Source organism: Prionailurus bengalensis, chromosome A1 (genome assembly GCF_016509475.1).
Source record: "Prionailurus bengalensis isolate Pbe53 chromosome A1, Fcat_Pben_1.1_paternal_pri, whole genome shotgun sequence".
Classification (NCBI taxonomy): Eukaryota; Metazoa; Chordata; class Mammalia; order Carnivora; family Felidae; genus Prionailurus; species Prionailurus bengalensis.
The window spans coordinates 116,098,744-116,125,872 of record NC_057343.1 but is presented as its reverse complement, the minus strand read 5'-3'; the positions used below and the strand labels follow the sequence as shown (position 1 = coordinate 116,125,872).

At 36.0% G+C, this 27,129-nt stretch overlaps 1 protein-coding gene and 1 long non-coding RNA gene across 17 annotated transcripts in view; one reads left to right on the top strand and one right to left on the bottom strand.

Annotated features, from left to right (window-relative positions):
- The window catches only part of MATR3 (matrin 3), a 30,065-nt gene extending 3,538 nt beyond the window's left edge, over positions 1-26,527 (bottom strand). The window contains exons 1-15 of one of the 16 annotated variants that reach the window (XM_043589143.1): positions 26,372-26,527; positions 22,880-23,037; positions 20,547-20,622; positions 14,651-15,737; positions 9,779-9,840; positions 8,783-8,824; positions 8,337-8,449; positions 8,065-8,117; positions 7,293-7,418; positions 6,647-6,772; positions 6,287-6,454; positions 4,081-4,212; positions 3,132-3,175; positions 2,667-3,042; positions 442-808 (exon numbers count right to left, since the gene is read on the bottom strand). In XM_043589143.1, coding sequence (XP_043445078.1) covers positions 442-808; positions 2,667-3,042; positions 3,132-3,175; positions 4,081-4,212; positions 6,287-6,454; positions 6,647-6,772; positions 7,293-7,418; positions 8,065-8,117; positions 8,337-8,449; positions 8,783-8,824; positions 9,779-9,840; positions 14,651-15,562 — 2,521 coding nt within the window. In that variant the 5' untranslated portion in view covers positions 15,563-15,737; positions 20,547-20,622; positions 22,880-23,037; positions 26,372-26,527. Of the gene's footprint in view, positions 1-441; positions 809-2,666; positions 3,043-3,131; positions 3,176-4,080; positions 4,213-6,286; positions 6,455-6,646; positions 6,773-7,292; positions 7,419-8,064; positions 8,118-8,336; positions 8,450-8,782; positions 8,825-9,778; positions 9,841-14,650; positions 15,738-20,499; positions 20,623-22,879; positions 23,038-26,140 lie in introns of all 16 variants that reach the window. The other 15 variants (XM_043589192.1, XM_043589150.1, XM_043589208.1 and 12 more) reach the window with 15 other exon arrangements.
- Positions 26,528-26,544: 17 nt separating this feature from the next.
- On the top strand, positions 26,545-26,928 carry LOC122488095. The gene is made up of 2 exons (XR_006298570.1): positions 26,545-26,670; positions 26,880-26,928. It is a non-coding gene; the product is annotated as an uncharacterized LOC122488095 (long non-coding RNA).
- The last annotated feature ends 201 nt before the right edge of the window (positions 26,929-27,129 follow it).

The window sequence follows — 27,129 nt, the reverse complement described above, 5'->3', positions numbered from 1 at the left end:
ACTGAAGATTTAATTAGTGTTGTCAAATCTCTTTTTCCGGTCAACGTAATTTGAACGAGATAATACTGGTGAGAAGTCCAATATAACCTAAGCTAAAACAAAACAAAAGCCATGATATCAGTAGTTAATTGTACTCAATTGACAGTTAAGGTCCCACCTAACTGCATTCTTAAAAAGGCAGAAATACAAAAGATAAAGAAAAAGCAATGTGAAGTTCTCAGAAACCTTTACGCGGAGAAAGAATATATTATGAAATGGTAACAAAAGATAATACAAAATGAGAGTTGGTTAAGTGGAAAAGAATGTATTAAGATTTACAAAATGTTCTGCAGAGAAATAGATTTAAAATGGTATCAGAGTTTATGTAAGACCAATTTAAAAATCTTATTTAATAAGAACTTGGGGAGGGTGAGAGGGGAAGAACAAAGCCTTAAATCTCACCAACAGGAACATTGGGCTGGTATGGTCCAATTCTATACTCATCTGGGATTGTATAGTCCTCCTTGTTTTCATCACTTTGGCCATCCGCATTTTCACTTGTATCTTTGTTGGGATCATCAGCATTATCAGCAGATTCCGCACCTGGTTCTGTATTTTCCTCATTTTTAATTCCATTTTCCAACGCTGCTTCGTTTTCTTGATCAAGTTCCTCGATCTTGTCCACCTTAATTTCAACCAAACCATCATCATTTTTGTCACCAGATTTAAATGTCATGCCCGATTTACGAAGTTTCTGACGTTCCGAATCTTCCTCATCACCAACCTCATCTAGAGTGACAAAACCTTCCATACTCCCTGGGAAACGACGCTGTTAAGAAAGACAAATTTACTCTGCAACAATTATCCTGCAGCATCCCTTCCATTTGCTTTACTTGAAGGGAAAGGGATAGCGTCTTTGTCTTTTTTTATTCTCTCAAAATACTGACTTTCTCCCCCAAAATCAGATTTTTTAAACAAAAAAACTTAGTTTTAAAACTAAATAAAGGCTTGCCTCACAAAAAAAGCAGAAAATAAATGAAATAAGGACATTATATTCTACACTTGCTGTAACTATTATGCTACAAGGGATTATGTATCAAAAATGTGATTTGATAAAAGTAGTTCAATGGTATCCTTTGGAAGACAGTATCTTAGGATACAACTGTTGTTTAGAGAATATGCAGTCTACAATAGTGTAGTGGTTAAAAAAAAAAAAAAAGCAAGCTCTAGAGCATGACCTATGTTTAAAGTTTAGATTCTGCCACTTACAAGCAGGATGACTGTAGACAGTTTATTAAACTTCTCTATTCCAAATTTATTCATTCATGAAATGGAGTCAACAAAGGTATCTACTACTTACAGTTACTTTGAGGACTAAATTAATTAGCATATAAAAAGAGCTTACAAAATTTGTAGCATATAATAAATGCTCAATAATTATCAGCTCTTAAGACTGCAAATGGGGGGCGCCTGGGTGGCGCATTCGGTTAAGCGTCCGACTTCGGCCAGGTCACGATCTCGCGGCCCGTGAGTTCAAGCCCCGCGTCAGGCTCTGGACTGATGGCTCAGAGCCTGGAGCCTGTTTCCGATTCTGTGTCTCCCTCTCTCTCTGCCCCTCCCTCGTTCATGCTTTGTCTCTCTCTGTCCCAAAAATAAATAAATGTTGAAAAAAAAAATTAAAAAAAAAAAAAAAAAAAAAAGACTGCAAATGGATCCTGCAACAATCCACTTCAAGGAAAATAACTTTATCTGACCTAGCCATCAACATCTGGAGATAAAAATTCGTTTTCTAATAGCTGGAACGTTGCTTACAAAAACCAATGGACCAAGATTACTGAGATCTCATTTTAACAGCCATTTAATGCAAGGGCATTTTAATACTCTAATCCTCATCATAGGTAATTCAGTACACCAGTGTCTTGTTTTACTCTTTTTTTTTTTTTAAATTGTTTTTTTTCAACGTTTTTTATTTATTTTTGGGACAGAGAGAGACAGAGCATGAACGGGGGAGGGGCAGAGAGAGAGGGAGGCACAGAATCGGAAACAGGCTCCAGGCTCTGAGCCATCAGCCCAGAGCCTGACGCGGGGCTGGAACTCACGGACCGCGAGATCGTGACCTGGCTGAAGTCGGACGCTTAACCGACTGCGCCACCCAGGCGCCCCTTGTTTTACTCTTTATGCTATGCATATGTTTGTCTATTTGAGTTCACTTTAAATGCTTTTATGTGTTCTCAAAAAAGGTCTTCAAATATTGAGTATCTTCAGATATTGAATTATCTGATCAAGCTTTTCGTTCTCAAATAGGAAAATTCTTCAAGTCTAACACTTTTTAAATCAGTGGCTGAATGTTTTAAGTATCTTGGGTCAGTTAACTTAAACTCCTATCCCATCTTTTTAAAAGTTTGACTACCAGGCTGCCTACCAGTACTTACATACTACCACCACAGTACACAAATAAAAGTCAATTTCCTTCCTTGCTAAACATTTCCCTGTGAGTTGACACTTTTTTATATCTATTTTAAAAGTTACTTAACCTACTTATTGCAGAGTTTACTTTTAAAAATTTACCTGATTTTTTCGAATATAAGTGACTAATTCTCTTTAATCTGACCCTGCTAATGTAAATACGAAACATTTATCTGATCTAGTTTTCTGTTCAAACAGGTCAATATACAATCTCCCTTTACCTTTTTAAGCTTTTTCTTTGCAGCTGCTGAAGCACTGGCATTTCCATCTTTTTTCACAGCTTTGTCTGAAGGTTCCTTTTTCCCATCAGAAGCCACATCACCTAAATTAGCAAGATCTGTCTCATCTCCCACTGAACTGCCACTTTCTAGCAGTGCTGCTGCTTCTTCCTCATCGACAAGAAGCTCATCTTCAGATTCAAGAAGCATGTTAGGTTCTTGCTCTGCTTGGTCATCCTTTGTATCTTTTTCACCATCTTCACCTGACTTCTCCTCTTGTTCTTTACCTTCAGTTGTACTTTCAGTCTTCTGGGAACCATCAATTTTGGATTTCTTATCACTTGGAGATTCTTTGCCATCTGGAGAATAAGATCTTTTCCTGAAATCAAAAGGATACCCCTCAATTAATTCTGAGTTGGAAAACAAAAGTTTAAAATACTAGCGTATATACACACAAAACAAAATTACCGAGATTTATCTTTTTTCAGTAAGTCAATGCCTCTGTTGGGAATCTACAAGACAAAATTTTGTAGAAGTTAAATAAATGTTTTAGAATATGTTCATTTGCAGATTGTATGATTATCCAATTAACTAACATTTGATAACCATCCTTTATATCATCAACTAAGCTTATTCAAGCTCTGTAACCGTACCTTAGAATTTAAGCTGCTTAGGGTCAGCAGTTCATTATAATCAACATTTCAACAAAGCGGCAGAACAGTGGATAATAAATATTTTGGTAGCAGAGCTCTGTTCAAATAAAATCTTTAAATAGAATAAAGCAATAAAGGCATTTCTTACACAGTACCATTAAAAAAACAAAACATTTCTGAAGAACACCAGGGGGGAAAAAGGTTGGTATCTTTAAAAAACCAAATCCTGGGGCGCCTGGGTGGCTCAGTCAGGTTAAGTGGCCGACTTCGGCTCAGGTCATGATCTCGCGGTCTGTGAGTTCGAGCCCCGCATCCAGCTCTGTGCTGACAGCTCAGAGCCTGGAGCCTGTTTCGGATTCTGTGTCTCCCTCTCTGACCCTCCCCCATTCATGCTCTCTGTCTCAAAAATAAATAAACGTTAAAAAAAATTTTTTTTTAAAAAACCAAATCCTTTATTCTTAGCAAACAAAAATGTTTATAAGAATGCCATGGCGTGGGGCGTCCAGGTGACTCAGTTGATTAGGCATTTGACCCTTGATTTTGGCTTAGGTCATGATCTCACAGTTTATAGAATCGAGCCCTGAGTCAGGTTCTTCCCCGACAGCATGGGACCTGCTTGGGATTCTCTCTCTCCCTCTCTCAGCCCCCTCGCCCTCAGCTTGGTGGTGTTCTGTATCTTAAAAAAAAAAAAAAAAAAAAAAAAAGCTGTGGCTTAAACTATGTGAGATAGATTTTATAATGATGACCAATCCAGTACTACATACCCTCAGTACCAATTTTTTATATTTTTCTGACAAGTCAACTTTAACACATCTCCCCTGAAACCAAAGGGCCTTTTTCAAACAGTGGTCGACCATTGCCATTGCATCTTCTCTGGTCTCCATCTCAATAAAAGCCTTTAAAAAAAAGAAAGAAAAAAAGAAGAACATTAGTTTTCAAAGAACTGCATTTAACTCTGGTGCTTATTATTTTTTTTAATCCATCTGTTAGGAAAATTTAGTTTTTTAACAGAGACCCCAGTAAAAGTTAAAAATCACCCAATTACAAAGTAGCACTAAATATTAAAACATCTCTATGTTTTCTGTACGTTTTCTGTAATATAAATAAAAAGATAAAGTAATTAGCTTAGAAGCTATTACTCAAAATACTGTAAGAAAAATTAATTAAAAAAGTATGGGGGCAACCTGGGTAGCTTAGTAGGTTTGGTGTCCGACACTTGATTTCAGCTCAGGTTGTGATCCCAGGGTCATGGAATCAAGCCCCGCGTCAGGCTCTGTGCTGACAGTGTGGAACCTACTTGGGATTCTCTCTCCTTTTCTCTGACCCTTCTGTCACACTCTCTCTCAAAATAAAAAGTCTGGAAAGGGGCACCTGGGTAGCTCTGTCAGTTAAGTACCCAACTCTTGCTTTCTGCCCCTCCCCTGCTTGTGTGCTCTCAAAAATAAACAAACATTAAAACAATCAAAAAAATAGTCTGGAAAGATACAAACTCAGAATGCCCTTAAAAAAGACTTAACGACAGGGGAACCTGAGTTGCTCAGTGGGTTGGGTGTCAGACTTTGGCTCAGATCATGATCTCATGGTTGGGGAATTCAAGCGCCATGTCTGGCTCTGTGCTGACAGTTCAGAGCCTGGAGCCTGCTTCAGATTCTGTGTCTCCCACTACTCTCCTGCTCGTGCGTACTCTCTCGCTCAGAAACAATACACATTAAGGGGAGGTGTGGGTGGCTGGCTTGGTTGAGCGTCCTACTTTGGCTCAGGTCATGATCTCATGGTTCGTGGGTTCAAGCCCCATGTCAGGCTCTGTGCTGACGGCTTGGAGCCTGGAACCTGCTTCAGATTCTCTGTCTCCCTCTCTCTGCCCCTCTCCTGCTCCCACTCTGTCTCTCCCTCCCTCTCTCTCTCTCAAAAATAAACATTAAAAATAAATGTTTAAAAAATAAACATTAAAAAATATTAAAAAAAAAAGAGTTAACAAAATAAACATTCTCCTTACTCTGGATTTTTAAAATGAAAATTACAAGTTAACAACTTAATTCACCCATTCAATTCACTTAATTTGAAGGTCTAAAACATCTACAGAGTTAAAGCACTCTTGGATAATGCTGGTGTGATTATAAATTGGTACTATTTTTTTAAGACCAATTTGGCAATATCAAAGTAAAAAAGACATCAGGATCCAAAAGTCTAATTCTGAAATTTTATCCTTCAATTATATGATCTGAATATGCAAAAATTCACATGCTGCCAAGTCCAAAGCAACACCAATGGTACAGTCCAAAAAACTAGCAACTCTAAATATCCACCAACTCAAGAAGTTAAATTTGTTATAGTTTTCAGTCAATGTAATCCACACAAGGAATGATATAATACCACTTGAGGGAAGAAAAAACAGCATAACTATATACAAACTAATATTTTTGAAAGCAAACTTTAAAAACAAATAGCGTTACTAGTCTAGGCAAGAGAAGGAAATCTTTACTTCCCACTTTATAATTTTCAGTATTTATCTTTATATATTAAGAAAATCTAGTAGGACTTAAAGAAATCACCATTTATCAGTTAGGCTAAGAATATTTATCTAGGAGGGGAGACTGGGTGGCTCAGTCAGTTGAGCTTCCAATTTCGGCTCAGGTCATGAACTCATGGTTCCTGAGTTTGAGCCCTGTGTCAGGCTCTGTGCTGACAGCTCAGAGCCTGGAACCTGCTTCGTATTCTATCTCTCCCTCTCTTTTTCTCAAAAATAAACAAACATTTAAAAAAAAAAAAATTTTTTTTTGAATTTTTAAAAAGAAAATTTATCTATGAGAAGATGAATTTAATTACCTCCCCCTTCACTAAAAATATATACCAAAAAAAAAAAAAACCCCCAAAACAAAAAAACCAAACAAGAAACAACCAACCAAAAAAACCCCTAAGAGTGAGATTTACTGAAAAGTAATCTTAAAAACCTTTTATCTGTGGTATTACCTGGCTTTTCATCCTCATCAGTATATAATTTTTAATTTTTCCGTAAGGTTCAGCAAGCTTGAGAACTGCACTATCCGAATAGCCAGAATGAGGTAAATTGCTGAGATGTATCACACGCCCAAGTTCTTGCTTCTGATCAAATTTCTGGTCTGGTTTCCCTTCAGGTTTCTAAATAATAAACAGAAAATAACAATAGGTAAACAAACAAAAGGCAAGTCAAATGTTGGTAGGTATGCCATACTTACTTACTGATAGTTAAGATAATCCTATTTATTAGTAGCAACTTAAAATAGCTAGTTAATAAACATTAAAATGATGTACAAATGTTGGTGGTACAAATGGGAAAAGAATTGTTATTACCTTTATTCTTTTATACTTCTGGGATAAGTGAACTCTCACTGGCTTGCCAAATACTAATGCTGGTGTGGTTGTGTAATAATCCACTGCAGCCTGAGCATCCTCTGTGGTTGCCATTTCAATAAATGCCTAAAATTGCACAAAATTAATATTTCTAAAACAAAACAGAAACACCACCCAAGTCTTTCTAGATATATTTAACCATTAGGAAGCATTTTTAAGAGTCTGAAAGCAGAACAAAAATCCCCAAATTGCTATTTGCTCTTTTATTAAAGGTCATCTCAGATTTTATTACCTTCATGCTATTCAACTGTGATTTATTATGTCTACTGGATTTGAAATAATAACTTGGCACTATTTTGATAAAAGTGTGGAATCACTTCCCAAAGAATTACCATCCTTTTATAGCTCGTATAGTAACGTAATGACAATTTAACTGCTTAAGGATCACAATTAATAAAGTTACTCAATAATCCGTTAGGACTAGGATTTAATATTATTGACATGCATCAACTATTTGCTTTTTTCTCTATCACATTCCATGTTAATGATTTAAGAATACACGGAGCTCTTTCTCAAATACAAAATCATAAAAAAAACCTTTAAGAAGTATATTAATAATGAATACGGCACTGATTTCAACTCATACCTCATTAATTTTATTTAGAATCAGATGATTTGAAATGACTCCAAATGGTTCTACCAACTGTAATAGTTGATATCTCAAGTTTTTCCCTCGCTGAAAATCCATGATATGAACAACGCGGCTGGTTTCCTATCCATTAGGAAAAAAAAATCAAGTCAAGAGGTCTCTTTAGAATCAAGACGAAAGGACTTTCATAGTCTAACCAGAATAGATTTAAAACAACTCATAACATTCTAGAGAATTTTGTAACTACACAGGAAATCAGATTCACTGGAGTATATCTTAAAGATTCAGAAAACAGACTCTGGACTGGTTTTAAAAAAGAATACTGTGTGCTTAACTGGATAGCAAAATTTGTTACACTCAAGGTGTAATCTCTATAGTATGGGTATATGAAAATGAAAATGTTTATCAAAGTCATATAAAAGGCTGATTATTTTCAAATTATAGCAGTCTCCCTATAATAAAGGATTACAACACAGATTCAATTCACAAGGATTTGAAAGTTAAGTAAAAAAAAAAAAAAGAGGGGGGGGGCAAGGAGTGCCTGGTGGCTGGGTTGTCCAATTCTTGATTTTCGGCTCAGGTCATGATCTCACAGTTGTGAGATGGAGCCTCTGCACTGATTGTGGAGCCTGCTTAAGGATTCTCTCTCCCTCTGCCTCTCCCCCATGTGTACACTCAGGCTCTCTCTCTCTCTGTCAAGGGGGGGAAAAAGTTAAATCACATTTCCCCAAACAGCAAATAAAGTAAAATTAAAAGCTGTATTACTGACCACTCTGCCTTTTTGCATGTGTCTTGGTCCTTGCAGGTTTCCATTCCCAGCACCTTTATGGAGAAAAAGTTACTTTTTTCAGTCTTATAAGTATGAAAACTGGCCATCTTTCAACACAAACGAGAGTTTATCAAAAATACCAGGAGAACCATGTCTTTTAATGTGATGCTATTTTCTAATAACGTTTCAATGAGCCTTCTTTTGCCTCTAATCACTACATTTAATTTTTATGGTGAAAGTTCTTAGGGAAAAGTAACAAATTTTGTAATCACCCAGATTTCCTCTTGGTCCAACTGCTGGTCCCCCAAGATGAAATGAGGGGGGTGGAGGTCCCAGAATTCCTGGTGCTGGGTTTGTTGATTGCTGCAACATGAATGGATCACCCCTAGTAATGTGAGACATAAAATATAAAAAATGACAAAGAGGTCTATCAGAAGTAATTAAGATTTATTGTTAAAACACCCCTTTTATGATTGTAATTCCAATCTCTGTAGGCATTTTTATGTGAAGTAACTGGGGAAAAAGCTACAAAAATAACATAATAAAAATTACTAGCATAATATAGTTTCTAAAGAATCTTTTACCCAGTGACTTCTACCAAACTCTCATATTCGATAGATATTCATGAAATATTTTTTGTTTATAAATTTTGAAAGTTTAACCTGAATTCCTTATAATGATCTCCTTTACAAACAACAGCTTAAAAATTTTAACTTACATTGTGTGTCCTGTATCATTGTCAGGATTCCATTCGGGGTAGCTTTAAAGAGACCAGAAAATTAACTTTAAAATAAAACTGTCCTTTTCACAAATAGCCTTGTTTGGCCTTTAAAACAAGAGATTATTTATTAGTAGAGTTAATGAGAGTCTAAGTGTTAGAAATATCACAGTTTACAACATCATAGATATTTCCAAAAACATCAAATTAATCCAAATGAACAAGAATAATCTTGTTCAGTATTGCAAAAGTAGGTAATATATGTTGAAGTTTAATTTTTTAATCTATTTGGTAAGTCGTAAGTAGGGAAAGCGCTGCATGGAGAATTGGAAATGTGCATCTACAGGGAAATGAGAACCGACCACAGATTTTCCTTCTCCAATATTAAATACCAGTACCCACTATAGAGGTGAGCTGTGGCACTACAAAAGAAAAGAAAACCCAACAGAGCTAACATATGTGAAAACTGGCACTCTAGTGAAGAATGGCTATGTGTGCTGTTTAGGCAGGGAGATTCTTTAGGAATCCAATTCCATTCCAGCAGCTTATATCATAACGAAAGGTAAGTCAAAAGCAAAAAATACATCTTGAAGGATTTTGTTTGACAACTAACTTGTGATTTCTAACGACTTTTCCCCTTTTCTACTCTGTATTTTTAGACCATGTATCATGGTTATTGAAAATGTTTAAGTCTATTGTACACATCCAAGCCCATCTTTAAGTCTATTTTAAATTCTTTCAATTTGTAGAAAAGAACCAATGTTTATTTGCCCTACAAGTAGTATTAAATAATAAAATACCACTATCACTGCACCTAGTATTTCAAATGAGATTCCAGATCTAAACATTTTGTTTTCAATTAGTAATGCCTGGTCAGTATCAACTATGCAGTGATAACAATGTGGATATTACAAGCAAATGATGAATTCCCAAAACCAATCAATGGCTGTTTCTGATTCACGGTATGGATGCTTTAAAGGTATTTCAAACTCCTACATTTCAAGAAGAAGCTGGCATCGACGACTGTGACTTGCTCCATTGATATGTTGACTCCACTCCTGCAGTAAAGTAAATTAGTAGAATTAACAAAAATAAAGCTAAAATATTTTCATTTGAACCATTCAAATTCTAGAAAGTTAATCTATTTGCAGTATCATAGGCTGTAGAAACATGTGACCATTCATTAGTCACAGTTAATTAATTTAAAACCATTTCTCTTAATCCTTGCAGCTTGATCCTGCCCTCAAATACGCCATGCACATTCTTGGAAAAACTGGATAACTTAGTTAACATACTAATAGACCTGACAGGGAAAAGACAGAGTTAATAAGATCAAGAATAACTGACCTTGACATCAGCTAGACAGTCTAATCTTTGCTGTGGATCAAACTGGATTATATATATAACTGCCTTTATAAAACTCTACATATGATAAAATATCCATGCTTCTACTTTTCTAGAAATGTTATGTGAACAATTAGTTAAAAATAGAATATTTCATTTAATCCAGACTTGAGGCATTTTCCAAGTGTATTACAGCCATAAAAAGGTAAGATTCAACAGGAATGGCTTTTCCAAAAAATAAAACAAAAAAACCCCGTTTATAAAAAAAACTAAGCTGCTATTTTATTTCCCAAAAGTAAAGAAGCAAATTTCAGGAATGTCTGTTTCCAAATTTTAGAGAGGGAAACATTATGTTCTTTAGTATTTGTACTCCTCTGTGGTAATTTTGAATTTAAGGGATTAAATTTTTTCCTATTTTAAGCAAATAAACTTTCTTTAGTTATAAATCCACATATAAATGATCAACATTTTAGACAAGGAGAGTTAAGAAAAGTAGACTCTGACGCCAGACTGCCTAGGATCCATTATCAAGGTGTCACTTAGTAGATATGAATCCTTGGTACATGTTATTGAAATTTGCTAGGATTCAATATTCTTTTAGAATTTTGTGAAAAATGAGTAAATTAATAAAAGTAAACTGCTTATCAGAACATTGCCAGGCACATAAGAAGTGCTCAAAAAAGAAAAAAGTGTACTAAAAGCTATCTTATTTTAGAATTCCTGCTTTGTAAGTATTGTTTCATAAATTCCCACAAAGTGAGGCAATTTTTGTAATATCCACACTACCTAACACATTACATTTAGAACATAAAAACACAGGCAATGTTTTTAAAAGGGGGTATCACTTAGAGCTGAACTAAAACAAGAAACAAAATTACAAGACATACGTTCTTGGAAAGCTTCAGAATGGTATTTCTTAAAAAAAAAAAAAAAGTCTATTACAACTGTCTACATACTTCCTCTTCCCTAATAGCATTAACTAAAATCCCATGAAACAAGTATGGACACTATCTCTACAAGCTAGATTGTCTCTTAAAAATCATGTCTAATAGCTAAGGAACTTGAAGAAATCTCTCCAGCTGGCTCCACCACCAGTTATTTGGGATATAAAAAATTTGTACTTGCAAAACAACAGACTACTGAATTATTGGAGGACACTTTAAAAATGGCTGTAAGCAAGAGGCACCATAAGTAAAGTTCACCCAATTCAGAAGAGGGATTAAACAAATAACTTAGAATTTTCTGGACTAAAAATATTCAGATTTTATTTAAAATGTCCTTGAGAAATAGTGTACTGGGAGAGGAGTAAAAGTTATTGTATTAGGCACACTTCTAATTCTCAGGAGATGGAAAGGGTATGCAGTTGAACAGAAAACTATTTATATCGAATCCTCTATGCTCTTTAAAGGTTCAAATTTATGGTAAATTGTGGTTGGTCTTTCAAAGCACTAGAAGGCAGGCCAAGATCAAAGAAGCCTTAGGTACCTCCCAAGCCCACCCATTCCTAACCTGCACTATGACACCCCATCTTTGGTTTAAGGTGAGGGTTAAGAGGCGAAATTGTTTTTAAAAAAACCTGTATCCTTGGATTCTACATTGAGGTATTTTTCACATCAGATTAATAAAGAAAAAGGATTCCCTTTTTGAATGCAGAAGTTCTGTAGGAAAACTATACTTGCCTTGATGTCTTTGAGATAACTAAATTATACAAAGAAAGGATAATTTGGAGAAGCACTTCTGGAATGGCAGAATAAAGAATAATTTAAGGGCTTCTAGAATAATACTAAAAGGAAAAATGTGAACTCAAGTGACAAGACAGTGAAAAGGCTGTAATGGGTACTTTTCTTTAAGTGAAAGGATTATGAGGGAACTTTGAGGTTGTGTAGAAAAGCTACTTGACATTCTAAACTGACCTAGAAAGAAATAAAAGCAACACCATCACTGAAAGTCATTTAAAATATCAAATGATGACAAATTAGATCAAGTTTTAAACCTAAAAGTTTATTTCACACAGTAAGATGAAGTTTTGATCATGTAAGCTATTTACTATTACCACTAAGTGAAAAGAACAGATTTTCCAAGTTATGCAGCAATACCAGAGAGCAGGATGAAATGTTAAAAAATTTTCATTATCTACTTTCACCACAGGAATTTTCTCTCAAGTCATTGAAATGAGAAAGGACCACAACTAAAGGCAAATAATTTTTTGAATAATGCAGATACCCAGACAACATCAGCTATGTTAAGGAAACTAGAATACATTAAGAGAACCCAAATGCTTAAAATTCTTAAAATTGGTTCAATTTACAAATACAAATTTTGTAAATCAATCAATCAATCAATCAATCAATCAATCAAAGAGCCTCAAGTAATTCTTAAATGTCCCCAATTTTGTGACAGAATACCAAAACTAGCTAGGGCCTAAGCATTTTTACAAATTAAAAATACCTCTTGCACTAGTTAGGGTATCTTACTCTTGAATCCAAAGTCTCATCAGATATTTTCAAGATGTTCTTTTGTTAATTTAGATCCATTTAACTATAGTTATTTGTTAATAATATTGGAGAAAAGAATAATCACATATAGTAACAGAAACTTTTCTCTCATTAAAGCCCTCTTGTAGTTTCTTGTAGTGCATTTGTGTCACTTTACTGTTTTTTCTATGTGCAAGCAACAAAGGCAAATTACTGCTCAAAGTCAGAATAAGGAGATATCCAGAAACAGCTCTTGATGTATGATGACTCCATTAGCTAAGATTTTAAGTCCTTTATAATCACTGTCATTTGAGACACTGTAACTAGCTATTTTCCTTGGAATTTAGAGATCCTATCTGAGAACAATGATCATATTGCTATTTCTGCAAAAGGCAACAAGTAACAGAAAAAACGGAGTCACCAAAGTTTTGTGGACCATTTCATTAAATCAACTCCCACCAGGGTGACAACTTTATTCAACGTATTTGAAAAAAGACAACACTAAAGACACCTATCAAATAAATTTCCTAACTTTTTTTGAAGGGGTTCTAGGTCTTCAATGAAAATTAATCTATGAATTTAAATTTAGCATTCATTGTTAGTTTATTTTATTTGCAGACTAAAATGTTCTTTGTGTTGTACTTTATACATTAATACGAAAGACTTCTGTATTATAGAAATACATATTTACCTAAGAATTAACTTCTTAAAGATATTTTTTAAAGTACTCTGTAAATTCAAATATTGTAAGTCTCTTAATTATCTGAGGCAAAAATACTGAGATCCAAATACAGAAAAGGGAGTGACTGGTAACACTTTTAAATAGAATATTAAAAACAAAATCACTCATGATCTGTGATTTAGTTTACTCAAAAATCAAGTCACTAAAAAATGCATTTTAAAGGGATACATATGAGAAGGAAATGACCCTTCCAGATGTTACTGTAAAGAAAAAACCCTGTCATCATAATCATCAAATCAATTTCATGGTAGCAACATGTGAAGCAGAATAACTATACAGCACATCAGGAAATATGGACGGTCAGAGATCATAGATCAAGCTAGTGGAGTGCTAAATTGTTGACTTTTAAGTCAACTGCACTGTATATCGAAAAAAAACCTCGGTGAGAATGAGGAATATTGAAAACATTCAAAGAGAAAGGACAACATATTTAAAAGGGCATTTTGAAAAAGCTCCCATTTTGCTGGATGTGATAATTAAAGCAAAGGAGAATTAGATATATATATATATATATACACATATATATATTTTTTTATTGCTCAAATGACTAAACCAGAAGTCTAAGCCTAGTCAGAAAAAGAATATGCTTATGAGGAACATAGAGCAGGATACTGCAGTAGTTGATTTTTCCAAGTCTCTAAAGGGACAGATGCAACATGGGATAATAAAAAGTGAGTTTTGAAGCATGTTTAAGAAAGTTGTGGAAAAGGAGAAAAAAAATGATGAAAAATTTCAGTCATAGTATGAGAGTTTGGGTTAAAGGGAAATTAAAAAAGAAGAATGAACTAATCTAAAATATGAAACATACTGAAACAAACACCAGGGCTCTACATTAACTCTTTCCCTGTAGCCACAGATAAGGAAAAAAAGAGAATTGTTCAAGAATACATCTTTACTACATACAAATCAGCAATCAAGACAGATGGAGAGCTGAAATCTAGCATCCTGAATGGCAGAGCACATTGACTGCAAAAAAAATAAAAATACTTAAAACAATTCAACAAAGCAGACAAAAAACCTGCTTAAATATATGATTAAGAAGAACATATTGATGCCAAAAACCAACAAGATAATTCCAGTGGATGACAGCTTTGTGGCCAGAAGTTATCTAGGCAGATTGTATTAATGTAAAGCCCTGGTTTAATGCTCAAAAACAATTACTTTCCAAATAAAGTGTTCTCAAAAGTATAAAAATTCTCGATCAACTCAGTGTCACCAGACTACAGAATTAGAGTAAAAGATATAGGTAAATACAGAATAGGCACTACAATGTAAAAGAAATTAGAAGTATCTGTTGCATTAACTCACCTTATTAGAATGAACTGGCAAATCACATATAGAGCACAGATGGGGATAACCCTTCGGTAAGAGTCCATGGAAGTCTTCAATATTGCTACTTGGAGGAGCGCCCCTCTTTTTCTCAAAGAGAGATCTCTCTTGTAAGGGGCCAGGACCACGTCCCATTCTCTCATACTCACTGTCAAATTTATGATAGTTATGCGAGGTCTCACCAAAAAAAGAATCATCCCTACACCTTTCTCCATCTCTTAATCTGTCATCTTCATAATCCATTCTGTCATAATAACCAGATTCTTGAGAACGACTTCCATGGTCATAATCAAGCACTGGGTTGAGACTAGGACCACGATCATCAAAACTATCTCTTCTAAAGTGCCTTTTTTCTTCCCAATCATCCCTAGGTACTCTGTATGGTGGTTCCCGTGTAGCAGATCTGCCATCTCTACCATAACTCAATGTAGGGCCTTCTTCAGTTCTCCTCCTTTTAAGCTGTAGAAGGATTTGGGGCAAATTCTCAGGAGTAATCTTGTCCTCTGGATAACGACTCAGTTCATCTAAGTCTCTAGCAGACAGACCAAAGCTGGCCAAAATGTTACTGGCCTGGTCTGCATCTCCACGGTGTTGAGAAGACAAAGGGAGTGGACCTCTACTTCCAATGTTAAATATAGACTGCAAATTATGGGAAGAAGTACTAGCAGAAGACAGTGCACTATGAGCTCCTTGTTGATTCAATGAAGAACTCATTCCAAGATTCATTAAACTAGCAAGGCGTGCAGTACCCTGGTTCATCCTTCCAAGAGATGCTGGCATACTTAAAGACTGGGTAGCAGCAGCAAGAAGGCCTATTCCTGCTGCAGACAGGTCACGCCCATGACCCTGTGAGTCCCTACCGAGAGATGACTGCTGGAATGACTTGGACATTGTAGAACTATCTCTTGTCTAGTTTATAGACTTAAAAAAATTTTTTTAAAGATGGCCAAAAAGAAAGCTCAAACTAGCAAACTAGGTTAACTTTGCTTCAAAAAATGGTAACGCCAAGAAAAAGGATCAATAAGGACTGTAGAATCTTCTTCAAGCTGAGAACCAGCAGACAACTCTGTAGAAAAATAAGCAGTTTTAGTCATAAATCCCTTTAAGTAGATGCTGTTTTTTTTAGAAAAAAAACTTATGCATCATGTTGATTAAAAAAAAAAAACATTTAAGATCTCAAACTTACAAGGAATTTATTACATATCTTAAACAGATTCCAGATGTATGCAGAGCCTGCATATAGATATTTAAAAAGTAGTCTTTCATGCTAAAGTTTATTAAAGGGAATTTCATACTGAATTTAAAAACATTTCAATTGAAGGATTAGATGTCTGAGCACATCAAAATTTCAAATAAAAATATAGATGGGTCTCTTCTTTTGGAAGAATAAAAATACATCCTATAGTATGATGTTTTAAGTTTCAGGAAAAGACTAAAAAACAAAAAACCAAGGTCCGCAAGTCAAAGATGAATCAGTTGTATTCTGCTTTAGAAAATGAGACCTATTTATTACTATCAGAAAGAACCAAGTAAAATCACAAGTAAATGAAGCTTAGGTGTCAAGTACCTAGTATAAGATCTAAGACCAAACATAATAGTTGAGACTTTTATGCAGCAAAATCAATCTGAGGTAAAGACAGATGTGAAGGAAAATAAGTGACTTCCTACTTTAAGGATTTCTGCACAAATTTAAGCCATATAACTAACTGCCTTCCTTAATGTCCATCCTATATCAGGCAGTGCATATTTCATTTCTAATCTTAAAAAAGTAAGGAGAACTAAGTATGGTCAATGTAGAAATAGGAGAACTCCCAAGAAAAAACCCAGGTACAGGAAGTACAGGTGATTTAAAGAAGTGAAATTGCCCCCTAAGTTAGCATCCATCAAAGCTCATTTAATATTCACGGCTACAGAACCTCCAGAGCTCAAAACAGATAAAAATGAAAATGATATTGTGCTTATATAGATTTGTTAACTTTTCACAAGAACAGCTCAATCACCTGGAAATTTTAAATTCTGAATACAATCCCCCAAGACATGTTTCTGGATGAAATTACTTTCATTATCTTCCTTAAATCATTATTTTATCTCAGAAACTGGTACAGAGGAATTTGCAAAGCATTTACAAATGATTCTTATTAAATATCAAACGATGTACGTAACAATTGTTCTTGATGAAACAATTATCTCTAATCACAACTATATACAGAGATTAACTCTTAAATTGTTTGCCACATAATTCTATTAAGAAGCATTGCTCTGTTAAGTTTCACACATTTGATCACCCATACACCTGAGCAATGGTGGTTTAATATTATTAAGCTTTATTACATTAAAAACTGGGCAATATTCAATAGTTACAAGTCTATTATGGGACCAATTCCACCAATGATCCAATAAAGCAAGGAAACACTGGACATACAGTGGTAGAGGAAGTATAAAAAAAAGTTGCAGGCAAGACTTAGATTTTACAAAAAGATGTAACAAAGTTAAAAAGACACAAATGCTATCAGAGGTGACTGGAATTACAGAAGATGTTTTTGCACACCAAGAAAGATGAAATTGAGAAAAGATACTAAAGAAACTAGTTCTTGATGAGATCTACAATGTAAACTACTTCTGCTTTAAGAATAATAAAATAAAGACAAGAGTAAGTGGACTTTTTGGATGAGTTTCTTTGGTATGTCTGATAAACGCCACACAGGATGGCAGTTGAAATACCGTGTAAACATTTAGGACCCTCTAAATTTTCACGTATACTTTCTCTTAAAAGGTCAAAACCATTAGAGGGTTTTTCAAAATCAGTATTTCAAAGCATCAACATTACTATTAATTTGCTGTTCATGTTACAGCCAAAGCTGCATAATAAAGAAAAACCAGTTGTTTTTTTTTGTTTGTTTTAAAGAACTATTCCTTTCCCTTAGGGAAATTATACAATAATATTAGTGAATGTGTAAAAATTAAAAAAAAAAATTTTTTTTAAACATTTATTTATTTTTTGGGACAGAGAGAGACAGAGCATGAACAGGGGAGGGGCAGAGAGAGAGGGAGACACAGAATCGGAAACAGGCTCCAGGCTCTGAGCCATCAGCCCAGAGCCCGACGCGGGGCTCGAACTCACGGACTGCGAGATCGTGACCTGGCTGAAGTCGGACGCTTAACCGACTGCGCCACCCAGGCGCCCCAGTGAATGTGTAAATATTTAATTGATCACACTTTAAAGAAATGGTTGTTAGATTACAAATATCTCAATTACTTTTCTTTGTAGCATGTATGAAAGGGGTAGATCTGCAAAAAGGAAACAAGAGAAGGTAAAAGATAACCTTAAGACAAAACAGAAAATGGATGTCAGAAAAACTCAGAAAAAGAGCAAGACAAACAATGTAAATCCCATGACAACTTGTAATCTCGTAAGAATAACCTTAATATTTTTGAGATTCAGAGTTTGAACTTAAATGTCGCCCCACACAAGGACATGAGACATTATAAGTGAAAAGTGACTTAAGTCAGACTTTTGAGTGAAATTCTTATTTTTTTAAAATTAGAACAAAGAAACTGAGAGAAATCAGACATGACAGCACTGTTCAAAGAGCACTTATGAAAACAGTTCCTTTACTATCTTTGTGGTCAGTGGTAATAAAAAGACAATTCATTTTAAAAGGCTAATTTAAATTTAAGCAAGACCTACTGCCTACTAAAGTCAGCACAACACTGAGATGTTTACTAAATTTTTTTTAAAGGTTAGCTTATTGTACTGTTATGTCTTTTCCCCATAATTACAAAATTACCTTTTCATAGTACGCTACAATAGAGGTTAATAAAGTTCAAAGTAGTTTGAGATAACTAATCTAGAATGTGATGTCAAAATCCAGTATGTCCATTTAAAATCTCAATGCCCATCAATGCAAAAAACCTTTCACTCCCAAAAAAGGGTAGTACCTCTACCCTAAAATCAGGAAACCTGATTTAAATAAAATAATCAATAATTTAAATAATTAAACTAGAATGTTTAAGCCTAGTTCATGATCTAAGTGTAAATGTTACTAAAAATGTTAACTTCATGTTCAACATCTGAACAAAGAGCTGTATGTATGGTTAAGAAGTTTCAGTTAGTAACATTCAACTGTCCCCCTTCGGTGAATAACCATCTTCATTAGATTTACTTTAGTTCAGGGTGAAGGGAAGCAAATGGTTGTTCCACATCTAGATTTCCTAAGTAAAATAACAATTTCTTATTAGTCCTATTATTCATTCAGAGGGTTATTTTGCAGGGTTACTAAAATGAGCATAAGGGGTCTTCAGTTCTTTAAAACATAGAAAAAAGCCTTCAGCTTCTAAATTCAAAAATTTTAAATGCCCTTTTAAAGATATCTAACTACTACCATATGGAACTTTAGCTATATTCTCAATTCTGTGCAATAATCACTTCTTAAAAACTAATTTTAACACATGTATAATCCTAAAAGTTTGTAGAAATACTCAGGAAAAGAAAACCTTTATATTGGCATTATTTTAAACCTTTAATCCTATAAAAACTTATAAGCAACAGCTAGAAAACTGTAGCTTCTTATAGTATTTTTCCCCTTCTGAATTAAAAACACGAAAGGGATGTAAGAAATTTTCTTCTATGGAAGGAAACACCCTTGTGATTTGTCAAATTATTCATGTGAAATACACCAAATAACGTTTAAGCTAGCAACCAACACCACCAACACAGCAAAAATATCCTAATCATGTCACCAATAGATACATGGCAGGGATAGTTCACTATTAGTAATTTCAAAGAAGCATTATTTGGAAAGACAGCTGCTTAATTTTTGTCATCAATCACACAGAAGCATGGATTCCTGTGGTCAGAATTTTTAAACCAAGCACCTGACTCATTTCCAATTATAGTATAGAGTTAGGTTAATGATTCCATATTTAGAAGTTTCTCACATATTAATTTTATAATGGCCTTGGGAGGGGAGGGTGGGTGATGGGTATTGAGGAGGGCACCTTTTGGGATGAGCACTGGGTGTTGTATGGAAACCAATTTGTCAATAAATTTCATATATTAAAAAAAAAATTTATAATGGCCTTATAATTCACTAACAGTTTCCATTTCAAAGTTAGTAAATTTTCATTTTAATGTTAGTTCACATCTCTATATACTTTCTTAATAAATTTTCTAATTTGTATTTCATTTAAGGGTTTGATTTTTAAAAAATGGGGGCACCTGGGTGGCTCAGTCAGTTAAGTGTCTGACTTTGGCTCAGGTCATGATCTCATGGTTCATGAGTTCCAGCCTCATATCAAGCTCCAAGCTGACAGCGCGGAGCCTGTTTGAGATTCTCTTTCTGTCCTTGTCTCTGCCCCTACCTGACTCATGCTTTTCCCCCCTCTCTCAAAATAAACAAACCATAAAAATAAATAAATGGAATATAGGGGCACCCGGCCGCCCCAGTCAGTAGTGCATGGAATTCTTGATGGCACAGTCATGAGTTCAAACCCGACACTGGGTGTAGAACATACTTAAAATTAATATATATATAGTAATATATTTTAGTATCTGAGGAACCATTCAATCTTTTATATAGAGAGCTTAAACCACTTAAAACCTTATACTTTAATCTGTGGCTCTTCAGTGCCACAATCTCACTTTAGTATGGCTTACCTTTGAGTAACTTTTTAAAGGTTTTTAAAAAATGAATAGTAAAATTCTTAGGAAATAAAGTAATAGCTCTATTCATTTCAGTTTTGTGTAAAGCAGCATGTGCCTCATACAACAGGGGAAAACAAAACATTATAAAATGTAGTGTTGAGAAGGTTGAAAAACCAGTATTAACCTTTTAAAGATCCTTTATGATTATCATTCTTAATCCATTTTACAGACCTGGATTCAACTTCTAGCCCACTTCTTGATCCTTAGGCTAATGATAAAAGTGTTTGTTGCAAAGTGCCTTCAGCTGCTAAAATAGAAAACATGTTAATCAGGAGGGATTCCTACTCAGGGTTAGGGTATTTTTCTTCTTCCTAGACTTAAAATTTTTTCTTAGCAACTTTCAATCACACATTAAACATTTTCAGATTAAAGCAATACAGGATAGAAAGTTATTCCATTTACCTACCATTTTGGATTCAATTTGATTTTGACACTAGCTTAGATTACTTCTCTACTTAAATGCAAAATGAGGGGCCCCTGGGTGGTTCAGTTGGTTAAGCATCAACTCTTGATTTCAGCACAGGTCATATCTCACAGTTCCCGAGATCGACCTACCACGTAAGGCTCAGTACTGACATTGAAGGGCCTGCTTGGGACTCTCTCTCTGTGCCCCTTCCTGGCTTGTACTCTCAAAATAAACAAACTTAAAGAAAAAGAGAAAGCAAAACGAGTGGTTTTTTCAAGCTGCCATTGCGCACTCTTAAGATTTTTCCTTCCACTCTTCATGTTCTATTCTCTTGGTTTCCACAAACATTTGTTTAACTCTTTGATTTGGTATATACTGAGATTTTTGGAGCCCAAATACCTTGATTTGGATGCAAGTCCTACTACAAAATAGTTGACTTTGAACAAGTCACTTACCATTTGTTTTGCTGTCATTCGTAATATGGGAATGAAAATACCCATTTCACAAGGCTGTAAACATTTAATAAGTTAGTCCACATAAAACACTTAGAATGGTTTCTGGCACATGGTTAGCACCATAATAATCATCTACTTTGATGTAACATCATCTGATCCTAACAACCAATGAGAAAAACTTCAGATGCAAAAGGACTGACCCAAAGACAATAAAGAGCTTATAAACCTTTCACATACACTGTACTCCCCATTCCATACATCAACTTTAGTGTCTCATTCATTTCTACTCAAAGCTGGATTTGAATTAATGTTTGAATTTTGCTACTGAATCAGATGTTAACTTTAAATGACACCAGATTTAAAGACTGGTAGTCACCTAAACAACACTGAAGAAAAGAACCAGATGCTAGAGGAAGTGAAAAAATTAAACCTCCTCTTCCTCCTTCATTCTCTAAAGCCAATCTACCTTTAAATTATCCTGTCATCCTTCAAAACGAAGGCCTTACACCTCTCCTGCCATAACCTTACTGAAAAGCCTCAGTCCTCCTCTTTAAATTAAAACAATTTTAATTTTTTTTAATGTTTACTTTTGAGGGGCATAGAGAGAGAGGGAGACAGGATCTAAAGTGGGCTGCCACGTTGACAAGCAGAGAGCCCAATGTTGCACTCGAACCCACATACTAGGAGATCATGACCTGAGAAGTTGGACGCTTAACGGACACTCAGGTGCCCCTAAAACAAAAATTTTAATTAAATTAAAAAAAAATTAAACTTAAGATTTCATTGCTACTTCATATAAATTTTAATTTCCAAGTCTTGAGCCTAATATATGCACAGAACATCAAAGATAGACAGCTGGAAATAATAAGGAAGCTGCATCACATCAAAGGCACTCCATCTACTCAGATCTGCCACAGTAATTATATTTAAGCCAGGAAAGATAACATAGCAGTTTATCATACAACTCCTATTGTACTCTAAGTTTATATTTATGCTTATAATAGATACATGCTACAGTGAGTCAAAAACTAGAGAACTTTAAAAACCACTTATAAGTATCTTTTAAAGGCCACATCCCTACAATTCTCTCAAACCATTGGCTTTTCTCTCTGTTCTAGTTTTAATGATCCACTAAGATTTTCTACGTGTAAACTTTTATTTTTAAATCACGAATTTCAGAACTCTTAATTTTAATGATCCAACAAGGCCTGATATATAGGTAAGAATTATAAATTACAGAGCTTTGTTTCTTTGCAGTGTCATCCGTGGAATAACCATGTGTGTATATGTGTATATATATATATATGTATGAAGAAACTTGCAAATCTGTACTGTCTACAACCCTTCCACTCCACCCTCAACAAACTCAGTACTGTCCATCCCAAAGTCAAGTCCACTCAGAACCTGTTGCCCCAAGTGTAGGACAGTTTTAATGCAACTCTAAAAAAAAGTATGCATTTAAAAAAAAGTATATACATATTTTTAAAAAGTGTCTTTAACTGAAAAATGTACTAAGAGTAATATCTAAGAAACCATTACCCAATTCTTTGGTTTTGATCATTCTTAAAATAGTTTAATGGCTGCACTTCACATTGTAACCTAATTACCATTAGTTTCTATAAAGGTAAATTCAATATTCTTACATAAGGATGCCTTAAGATTCCTCCATTTGTCTACACATAATAACCAGAGTATGTTACAGAATAAACACCACTTTTTGTCACTTTTGAATACTCTGCACTTCAGACTTCAAGAAGCTGGCTCACTTTTATCTTAATTCCCCTCAAAAATACACGAGGTCCTAAAAAAACAAAACACAAAGTATTGGTCTTTTAAGCAGTCTACCATGTACAAAAAAGTTTCACCACCCTCCCCATATAAAAATATATGTAATTTCTTGTGGAAATTTCAGAAAAACAAATTGAAGGAAATATAAATCACCCATAAAGCTAACACCAACATCCAAAACTCACACATTTTGGTACGTCTCTATTTTTATGTTTATTCCTAAATTCCTTTAAGAAACAACCAAAAAAAAGTATTTTGGGGACCACCAAAATTTTTATTTTCTTTCCAAGTAATATTATATTCATTTTCCCATGATTACTCTTGCTAAAACATTCTTTTAAAAAACTATATAGATTTCCAACTGATGGCCACACTGTAATTAGCAGATCTCTAAGTGTTGAATCTTTCAGAGTTTTAGTAAGCTTAATAGCATAGATTAACATTTATGTGCACAAATCTTTAAAAAATTTTTTTGTTTATTTTTGAGAAAGAGAGTGAGCAAGCGGAGGAGGGTCAGATAAGAGAGGGAGACACAGAATCTCAAGCAGGTCAGCACAGAGCCCAATACGGGGCTCGAACTCACGAACCACAAGACCACGACCTGAGCCGAAGTAAGACGCTTAACCGACAGTCACTCAGGCGCTCTATATGTGCACAAACCTTTTACATACTACTCTCTTAGAATAAATTCCTGTAAGTATAGCCCTTCCACTTTTTAAAGTTTATTTTTAATTATTTTTAGTTTTTCTTAATTTTTTAAATTTACATCCAAGTTAGCATTTAGTGCAACAATGATTTCAGGAGTAGATTCCTTAATGCCCCTTACCAATTTAGCCCCCCTCCCATCCCCTCCAGTAACCCTCTGTTTGTTCTCCATATTTAAGAGTCTTTATGTTTTTGTCCCCTTCCCTGTTTTTATATTATTTTTGCTTCCCTTCCCTTATGTTCATCTGTTTTGTATCTTACCTGTTTTGTATCTTAAAGTCCTCATATGAGTGAAGTCATGTATTTGTCTAATTTCGCTTAACCTAATACCCTCTAGTTTCATTCACATAGTCGCGAATGGCAAGATTTCATTCTTTTTGATTGCTAAGTAATACTCCATTGTGTATATATGTGTGTGTGTGTATACACACACACACACACCATATCTTTATCCATTCATCCATCAATGGACATTTGTAGCCCTTCAATTTTCAAGCCTATTTATTATAAGGTGAGTCTGAATCACGTATCCAATCAAGATGCAAATGTTCTAGAATAAACCTACACAGCACTGCCCATTTGACTATTATTACCACCACCTCCTTGGGCTTTAATCTTCTCTCATAAAATTAAAGATTTGAATTACATTTTATTTCTGAAGTCATGAAAGACGATTTACTTACATTCCTCAGTTGTTAAAATTTGTTTGCCTATCATTAGCAGACTTGTATTATTACTTAGCCTTTATGCTTCCCTAAAAGTGTTAATAAAATGAGTATGTTTAAAGGCTCCTTTAACGTACATAGTCATCAGGTCAAGAGTGGTTAAATCCTTTCCAATTAGTTCAAAAGGCTATGTAAAGGCAACTTCACTTACATATAGCTGAGAAGGGAGTTATGTGAAGATAAAGGGAAAATTTCCTCTCTGGGTAAAACACACGTTAATGTTATAACCACATAAATGTTAAGTTCAAGGGCAGAAATGTAAATTTAAAGCACTTCACCACAAACAGCATCTGGCTAAAGATCTCTTCCTAATATTACATAACCAAGCACAACAATCATTTAGTACTTCAATTGTGTTCAATTTCAACTCTACAAAAAGATTCAGGTTAAGTGCAGAAGGAATACGGAGTTTATGTAACAACAACAACAACAAAATCTATCTCTACTTTCATTTCTGACAGTATTACCGTTGAAAAATTATGACGACAGACCGCGCATATGACTGAGCTATTGACTTTTCCAAATGATATTTTCAACCTTTATTTAAATAGTCTAAAATAGAAATTTTCCCGCCGAGTACAACTGTTTCAATTTAACTGGAAGAAAACTGTCTTTTATCGACTTCTTAAAAATTTTAAACCAAGCTCTAGTCACCACACAGAACGCATCATCAAGACAAAAAATCTCATGACTAAGACCTGGGAATCAACGATTCTCACATTATTCCAGCGCGCTTGAAGACTAGAAATTTCGGAATCGCCATAAACGTTCTAGAAATATCTGGCTAGAAAACTGTAACTGATCCAATAGGAATATTCCACAGAATAGGGCCACAGAGCAGGAAAAACATTTAGAATTATTCCATGGCACATGGGAAAAGTCCCTGTAAAACACCGAACAAGGCACAAAGCTAGCAATGAAAAGAACAACGATGCGCCTACACCACGGTACTCCAAACCCTTTGTCTGGAAACCGGAAGGTCCCACAACATACGATCCTCTCTAGATGAACGCAGACTGATAATATTTTAATAAGGAGAAAAGAAATATTAGCTGACTCTCTAAACAAGAACAAGTATCTTGGCTCGCAGCCTACTGCAGGAGGCTTTCTCCACGACGCAATACGAAAAACAAGCGTTAACGTTTCATTTTTCGGCCATTTTTACGCGATGGGGGTGGGGAGGAATTGTTTCTGAGGTCCAGCTAAAATCCCGCGCGCATGTGTGTGGGCGGGGGACAGGGGAGTCTTAGAGGGCGCTATGAAGCGATGGGCGAAGAGCACAGGGAAGGCCGTGAACCAAGAGAATAAAGAAACGCTCCTCAAACGACTAAGCTTTTCAGAGTCTGCGAAATCCTCCATTTTGCGGCACATTTTTAGGGGCAAACAGGAAAAACAAAACAAAACAGACACCTATCTGGGGCTGGCCCTATTCCAAGACTTCTCTGCTTTAACTATTCTCCCCAAACGGCAGGCCCCCAGTGGACAGTCAGTCCCTCAGGCCTCGAGCGCTCCTCCCTTCGCCTTAGCGCTGCAGTCCGCGTGTAACGGGCTCGTCGTCCCGCCCCCGCCCACAGCAAGCCTAGGACGCGGGAAGCTCGGTCGATCTGCTGCCCTTTGCACCCCCCGACTCTCCCGCCGCACCCCGGGCCCTTGGCTGGCCGCGTGTCTCCCCCCGAGACCGCTCACCTCCGCCGCCCGAGGAGGCTGGTTGCGCCGCCACTGCGCTCCTAACATGGCGGCCGCCGATCAGGCGGCTCACATACGCAGCGAGGAGGGAGGCAGAGCGGGCGAGCGGGAGCGAGCAAGAAAGGCGCGCCGCCGGCTCCCCACGGCCCCTGTCGCCGTCGCTGCCTCCTCCCGGCGGACGCGGAGAGCCCCCGGCCACCCCACCCCGATTCTTACCCGCTTCACGCCTACCTTAAGGAAAGGGAGAGGGAAAAGGAGAGATACCTCTCTCCTAGCGAGCGGGACGCGGAGGCTCCCACAATCCCCCGCAGCAACGGCGAGGGTAAGAGGTGGCAGGAGCGGCTGCAAGAACAAACCCGCTCTCGCGAGAGAGTTGTCCCCCACCCCACCCCCTCTCAGGTCCCGTTTCTGCGCGCGCCAGGCCCCTCCTCCTACTCAGTGAGCGTATACTGCTCGCGCTGATGGCGGTCGTTGTTCTCTAATCCTGTAGCCCGCCTGTGGCGGGAAATGGATAGAGAACCTGTTTACAGGTTCGAGTCCCATTTCCCAAAAAGGCTTTCCCCCAACCCTTGAACTGCATGATGCAAAATTTAAATGAGGGTATGCGTTAGAAGCGAATCGCAGGAGTCACTAGTTAGACCTGATTACTATTCTGATTATTTTCCTCCGTATTTGCCGACAAGTGGCAGCAAGCGCCAGGCGAGGGTACCCATACCATTTTCGTTGTTTTTAATCTCAGTAATTCCGTGGAGAGTCATCGAGGCGGAAGATAGCGAACCCAGCCCATCGAAAATACCGCCGCCGCCACTTCGAATTTGACTGAAGGTAAAACAATCCTGAGGCTGATGGAGGTTCCCGAATTGCATATGTGAAAATCCTGAGCTAAGACTGAGAAATTGCAGGTAGGGCTGGAGTTAAGGGCCAATTCCCTGAGTTTTCAAAATTAAATGCAGAGGGACAGGCAGTCACCAGATGGCTGAGGTAAATAA